We start from the raw sequence: 7,610 nt of genomic DNA on the forward strand, positions 1-7,610 counted from the left end.
CTGGCCCCATGGGGGTGGCGCTGACATTCCCAGGGTTGTGTGGGTTTGGCTGCATGTGGGCACCCAGAGCCCAGACGAATCATGGCAAAAGGCCCAGAGGAGGCAAAATGTCCCCATGAGCTGCCATGAGAAAGGAAGCTGAAATTACCAGGAAGGCATCTACTGTATGTGTGGGTCCCCTTCCAGGGCTAAATACATGAAACTAGTAATTTGTCTACCTAATGGCCATGTGACCATTGTCAAATGGATCTCCGAGGGCTGGGAAGGCTTTTAATGCTTCATTACGCAGTATGAAAACCCTGGCATGTATGCCCAGTGCTGAAGACTGAGGGCCATGATAGACATTGACGGGGGGAACAATGCCAGGCAGAGGCAGGCACAGGGAGAGACGAAGGCCTCACCAAACAGTCCAGCCTCTCCAGTGTGGCTCCTGCAGCAGCAAGGCAGTCACAGGGACATGTCTTCTCTCCAGAGAGCTGGGGAGGCAGCAGCTGAGTTGGTGAGGACCCAGGGTGGAGCCAGGAGACAGAGCGGCAGTCCCTATCCTGCCATGCCTAACTCTGGTAGGCCTTGTCTCTCAACATCTGAGTCTCAGGGGCCTCCCCTGCCCAGCCAGGTGTGGCTGGCCCATCCTGATGGATTCACAGAACACTCTTGGCTGTGGGAGCTTAGGCACATTCCTTGCTCTTTCATTTCCTCAGTTTTCTTGTCTGGAGTTCAAAGTTTCTCCTAATATAACTTAACATGTATTAAAGGGAATGACATGAGTAAAGAGCTTGCAATAGTGCCTAGAACAAAATGAGTTGACAAAATCTGTCAACTACCATCCATCCATCCATCCATCCATTCATCTATCCAGCTGTCCAGCTCTCCATTCATCCATTTATCCATCATCCATCCATCAATCCACCAATCCATCCATCTATCCATTCGTCCATCCATCCATTCATCTACGATCCATCCATCATCCATTCATCTACCCACCCATCACTCATCCATCCGTCCATCCATCCATCCATCCATCCATCCATCCATCCATCCATCTATCCATTCGTCCATCCATCCATTCATCTACAATCCATCCATCATCCATTCGTCTACCCACCCATCACTCATCCATCCATCTGTTTATCCATCTGACTTTTGCCAGGCCTGCCATGGCCAGGCCCTGGGCTAGGGCTAGAGAAATGAATGAGACATGGTTCTTGCCATCAAGTAGACCAAGTCCATCAAGGGAGACAGAAGTGGTGGACGAAATTAACTGAGACACGAGTTGCTGCATGCTCTAAGAGAAGTGGGAGCTGAGCTCGCATGGTATCAGCACAGAGGTAGGGGGCCTGGGATATTGGGGTGGACTCATTATTGGCACACAGAGCTTACTTAGCCAGAATTAGAAGCCTTTCACAACACAGATCATAGTATAAAGCTGCATAGACTGCACTCCATGAGAGCAAGGGCTATAGCTACACTGTATCCCCACCTTCTGGTCCTATGGCTGCATTATATCCCAGTTCCTGGAATTGTGGATACACTGTATCCCCCATTTCTGGTGCTGCAACTGTCCTAAAGAAGGAGATGCATCTATGACTGTTTAGTTTGATTTAAATGATGCATCCAACTGCAGAGGCAGAAGTTTCCTCAGCTATTTACATCACAATATGGAAGAGAAACTCACTGGGTGAACCATTTCCACAGAACATCGGGTTCTGTTCACAACTGGGACTTGCCCATCACTGCAGGTGGCATGGTGGTCTCCTGGGCAATGCCTCCTTCAGCCTCTGCATTTGGTCACAGAGGACAGGGGGCAGGCTCCTCTCTAGATGGGTCACTCCTACCCCTGCTGTCAATGGAGGAATCTGTCTCTGGTCTTGGGGTTAACATTGAGTCTGTCTCCTTGTAAATGTCCACAGGGCATCCCAAACCTACCCCAAGTTCAAATACACCAAGTGCTCTGAATGACAGCTGGTGTGCAGGAAGTGTGCCAAATGTCAGCTTTTGTGATTGTTGTAATTATTAACATGCTCAAAAGCAAACCCCTACAGAACAGTCTTTTCAACAAATTGTGCTGAAACAAATGGATATTCACATGCCGAAGAATGAAGTTGGCTCTCTACCATACTCCACATACAAAAATTAACTAAAAATGGACTGACCTAAATATAAAAACTAAAAGCATAAAACTCTTAGAGGAAAACATAGGGGTAAATCGTTGCGACCTTGAATTTGGCAATGAATTCTTAGAGATGACACCAAAAGCATGAGCATCAAAAGAAAATGTAGATAAGTTGGGCTTCATGAAAATTAAAAATTTTGTACATCAAAGGACATTATTGAGAAAGTGAAAAGACAACCTACAGAATGGGAGAAGATATCTGCAAATTATTCAACTGATAAAAGTTTAATATCCAGGCTCTATAAAAGCTCCTGCAATCCAACAACAAAAAGACAAGCAACTCAATTAGAAAATAGACAAAGGAATTGAGTAGATATTTCTCCAAAGAAGATAAACAAATGATCTATAAGCACAGGCTCAACATAGTAACATAGTGATTAGGCCAATGGAAATCAAAGCCACAATGATATACCACTTCACACTCACAGGATTGCTGTAATTAAACAATATATATATATCAAGTGCTGGTAAGGGTGTGGAGACTCTAGAACCCTTGTACACTAGTAGTGGGCCTGTAAAATGGTGTAGTCATTGTGTAAAACAGTTTGACAGTTCCTTAAAAAGTTAAAGATAAAACTATACGATCTAACAATTTTACTTCTAGGTATATACCTCAGAGATTTGGAAATAGGAACTTAACAGACACTCACATGCAAATGTTCATTGCAGCATTTTCAAAATAACCAAAAGATGGAAATAACCCCTGTCTGTCGATAGATGAATGGACGAACACAATGTGGTATATCCATTCAATGGAACATTATTCATCCATAAAACTGATTACTGATATATGCTACAACATGGATGCCTTGAAAACATGCCAAGTGAAAGAAGCCAGACACAAAAGGACAAATATTGTGTGATACCATTTATATGAAGTATCTAGAATAGACAAATTTATAGAGACAGATGTTAGAATAGATAGGGATTACCAGGGGTTAGGAGAGGCAGGGTGGGGTGGGGAATGGGGAGTGACTGTTTAATGGATACGGAATTCCTATTTGGGGTGACGAAAAAGTTTCGAAAATAGATAGTGATGATAGTTGTATGACATCGCGAATGTATTTAATGCCACTGAATTGTACACTGAAAAAGATTAAAATGTTATGGTATATATAATATCTACCACAATTTAAAACAAAACAAAACGGAACAACGAATAGTAAACCTCTCACTTATCCCCACTCAGACCTCTCCTTGTGGACTCCTCCTTTTTCAAGCCACTCAATCTGAAAATCTCAGAACCATTTTTGACGACTCTCTTGCTCTCAGCCTCTACATCCCATGTGCTGGCAATTCCTGTGGGCCCTACTTTCAAAATAGACCTGGGATCACCCTCCCCTACCTGCCTTGTGCACCCAGATTATTGCAAGAGCTTCTGAGCAAGCTTCCGCCCCTGGCCCATCAACCAGTTCTCTGCGGGACAGCCAGAGGATCTGTTAGAACCCAAGTCAGCCCAGGTCCCTTCCCTGCTCCAAACCCTACTGCTCCAAACCCTACTGCAGTGGCAGGTGGTGGGGAGGGGGTGGGAAGTGTTATTTAGCTCCCATGGTTACAGTGGCCCTGGCGACCCCCACACTGGCTCCACACTTTCCATACCTCTTGGGTTGCCCCTCCTGCTCCCTCTTTCCCTCCCCGTCCCAGCTGGTTCTGGAATCCACCCAGCATATTCAAGAACACTCGTGCCGGGGCTTCTGCACTGGCTGTTTCTTCTACCTGGAATGTTCTTCCCCCACCTCTTTCAGGTGTGTTCCCACACCACCCACTCAATGTGTCAGGCACAGAGTAGGTGCTCAATAACTCTGTGGGTGAAAGCTTCAGGACGGAAAACTCTTTCTATCCCCCCTGAATGGGTAAGATATCACTATGATTAAATGCACAGCTTGCTTGCCTGGAGTTCAAATCCTGCCTCTGTCACCAGCGATAGGACCTTGAGTAATCTCTCTGTGCCATAGTTTCCTCATCATAAATGGGGAGAAACAACGGGACCCACCTCATACAGTGAGTGAGGGTTGTACGTGATGATGCAGGTACCAGGGCTTCCATGGGTGACTGGCACGCGGTCACCTGCTCAACCAGCATTAGGGAGCATCATCTTCCCTCCCTCCCTTCCTTCGTCCCCCCCTCCCTCCCTCCCTCTCTCCCTCCTGACCTCTCTTTTTCCTTCCTTCCTTCCTTCTTTCCTTCCTTTCTCATTCCTTCCTTCCTTCCTTCCTCATTCCCTCCCTCCTTCACTTGGTGCCCAGGGTACCATTAGTGCAGAGAGGCATGTGGGTTGATTTCCAAGAGAAGGGGATATCCCAGTTGGGTTTTGAGGGTTGCACAGGAGTAAGTTGGGCAGACATGTCCCAGTGGAGGGATGCCGCAGACCTCACCCTAACTCCACCTGTCCTTGTGGGAGGTTCAGACCACAAGCATGTAAATAAATAGCTTATTAAAGAATAATGAAGGAGCTGCGAAGAAGTCAGAATGGGAGGGGGCATCTGTGCCATTCAATTGCTCCCTGGGAGCATGGGCTTATGGCTTTGCAGGGGAGTGAGAATGAGCAGGTTATAGGATCAGTTACAGAGCACTGGGTGTGACTTCACATCAGGGTCATACGGATGAAGCTTGCAGTGATGATGCTGATGACAATGACAACAATACTCACTCATGCACAGAACAGAGTCAGGCACCTTGGAAAGGCTATAGACTCATATCATTTTCACAGCCACCCTCTGGACTTCACAGATAAGGCACAGAGTGGTTAAGCAAGTTGGCCAAGGGCACAGGGCTGCAGACAGCAAAGCTAGGATTGAGACTTGGGAAGCTGGCTCTGGAATTGGGGCTCTCTGTACTTCACAAGTGCTTCCTCTCTCTGGGTCTGGGTGCCGGTGGCAGGAAAAAGGGGGAACCCAGACCTCTTTCTGTTGTCCAACTTTATGGCTTTTTAAATTTCCTATTTATGGGTGAAGTCACTGACAGCCTCCAGGTATAAATGGCATGGGCAGAGCGAGAGTGGCGCGGTGCTGTGAGGCTTTTCGCGGTATGTCTTCGTGCCTGCTGTGGTGGAATGATCCATCTGACAGCAAACCCGAGAACTGAGGCTGGGACACCCTTCCTGGAGTTTTACTCCTGACACTGCTGCTACCCAGGCAGGGGGAAAGGGACACAGTTCCACCCCTCACACAGCTGAGGTGCAGCGGGGGCGACAGGAAGGGCCTGCTCTCCGGGAGTGGAGGCTGAGGCCGTCATCCATCCATGATTACAGCTCAGATCCGATCAGCTGAATCCTCCAGTAAGGAACGCTCCAGGTCCTCACATCTGAGATATGACCCATGCCCAAATGTGAACCCTATAAAGGCCAAAGCACAGGCCTCCAGTACACCCTTGTGCACAGGGAACAGTTTCCTCAAGATGTCCTAGATGCTTGCTGGGTGATTCTGCCTGGGGTGGGGAAAGGGAGCGGCAGTGGCCTCACAGCAGCTGGACTCAGACATCCTGGGTTCTAGTCTTTTTTTTGTTTGTTTGTTTTTTTGTTTTTTTTGTGTTTTTTTTTGAGACATGGTCTTGCTCCGTTACCCAGGCTGGAGTGCAGTGGCATGATCTCGGCACACCGCAGGCTCAAGAGATCCTCCTGCCTCTGCCCCCCAAGTCCTGGGAACAATAGGCCTCAGTTCTAGTCTTGGTGCCATCAGTTACTGGCTGTGTGGCCTCAGTTTCTTTGTCTGCACAATGGGGATGATTGTGCTCCCCTTTACAGGGTAGCGCTGAGGGTAAATGTGTGAAGCATTTGAATCAGTGCCTGGAACTTGGTGGGATGGTGGTACACAGTGAGCTGGGGCTGTTTTCAGTGGATCACAGAACGGATCATTTCTACATATGAGCTTGAGGAAGCCTCTCAGGAAAGCGGGACAGCCGGGCTGCACACGAACAGGCCCTGGTGACCCACTTCAGCGCCCAGGTTTTTTTCCTGCTCTGGCTTTCTCTTTCTTGTGGGCCTTTAATTTGATGAGTGTCCAGTGTCACTTCTAGAAGGAAGCCAAACCCGCTGTTTGAAAGGCACGCATCAGAGTAAGTTTCTCCATGGGAATTCGAAAAGAAGGAAAGTCGGGGGAGGGAGGGAGAAAGAATAAAAGGAGGGCTTCCCATGCTATAGTTAGCAGTCCCGGGTTGGCGGTGGCATCCTGAATGCAGGGCACTGCCTCCTAACCAGGGCTTCAGAAGGGCAGAGCTCAGCGTGTAACTAAATAAAACCCACTGCACACTGCAGCCCCCTTGTCACTAGCCCACTCTTAGGTTTATTTAATAACCTCTGAACTGGGAGGGGAAAATCGTCCAGGAAACAGGGCTTGGGTCATTTATTTTAAAATTATTGGTACAAAAATATCCTGGGTGGTGATTTATGTGCAGCCAGGGGGGAGGAAATCAGGGACTCCCCCTCCGGCCTAGCGTCCAGGCCTCATTTGTCTCCGGCTAAGTTCCTCCCAGTTTCCATTATGATTTCGAGTCATAGTAGTGACTTTATATCGCAAATAAATCTCCAGAATAGCACGGAAATATTATGTGTATTAATAGCCTCTGTAAAAACATCCGAAAACCTCGCATCCGCTGCAAGACGCTCCCCTGGGATTGGGAACAGCCCAGCCGGCCTAGCAGATGTCTCCCCAGGGGCCGCGCAGGGGCCCCTGTCGGGCGGCGCCCCCAGCCCCAGCCCAGCCCCGGGGCTCTGTCGTCTGTTTGTCTGTCAGTGCCCCTGCGACCTGTGACCGACACAGCCCCTCCCCTCTCGCCTTTACCGGGAGCAGCGCAGGGAGGACTGTCCCCGCCACCAGAGGTGGGGGTCCCTGTCTCCTGCTCCTCGTGCGCCCCTGAGTCCTCCGCAAGCCACTGTCCCTGGGGCGTCCCAGATCCACTGCGGCCGCGCTGGCGGTCCCTCACCCCCCGTGCCGCCCTGGATACTCACGGGCTGTGGGGGCTTCCTTGAGGGGTAGCCCCTCCAGGCCGATGTCGCCCTCCTGCATGGCACGTTCACTGCGCGGCTCCGGTGCACCCGGGACCCAGCGAGTCCAGAATAGGGAGCGACGAAGTCACTCCTGGAGGTCTGCGGCGGCTCTGGGGGCCAAAGTCCGAGCCCAGCTCGGAAGGGGACAGTCCCCTCTCTCCTCCCCAGAGGCAGTAGCGAAGCCGCGCGTGCTGGAGCCAAACTTGGTTGCCCTCGCGCACAGCCGCGCCGCTCCTCCCCCTAGGCTTTTTGGTCTGGGGGTCCCGGCAAACCTCCCCGCCCCCCCGGGGGTTACCTGCGGACACCGCCCTCGCCCCGCCCCGCGCTCCCCGGACGCCCAGCGAGCGGCGCGGGACGCTGCAGAGGAGCAGCGGCTGGTCCCCAGGTCCCGGCCCGCCCCCGGCCTCCCGCTGCGCGGGGCGCGTCTCCACCGCTCCCAGACAGTCTTATCAG

At 50.3% G+C, this 7,610-nt stretch overlaps 1 protein-coding gene across 2 annotated transcripts in view; it reads right to left on the reverse strand.

The window, feature by feature from the left end:
* The window catches only part of ANO1 (anoctamin 1), a 203,415-nt gene extending 196,046 nt beyond the window's left edge, over window positions 1–7,369 (reverse strand). Inside the window, exon 1 of one of the 2 annotated variants that reach the window (XM_050758122.1) lies at window positions 7,119–7,369. In XM_050758122.1, the coding sequence (XP_050614079.1) occupies window positions 7,119–7,176 (58 nt within the window). In that variant the 5' untranslated portion in view covers window positions 7,177–7,369. The remainder of the gene's footprint in view (window positions 1–7,118) is intronic. The other variant, XM_050758123.1, reaches the window with a different exon arrangement.
* Between the last annotated feature and the right edge of the window lie 241 nt (window positions 7,370–7,610).

This window comes from Macaca thibetana, chromosome 14, assembly GCF_024542745.1.
Source record: "Macaca thibetana thibetana isolate TM-01 chromosome 14, ASM2454274v1, whole genome shotgun sequence".
Taxonomy (NCBI): domain Eukaryota; kingdom Metazoa; phylum Chordata; class Mammalia; order Primates; family Cercopithecidae; genus Macaca; species Macaca thibetana.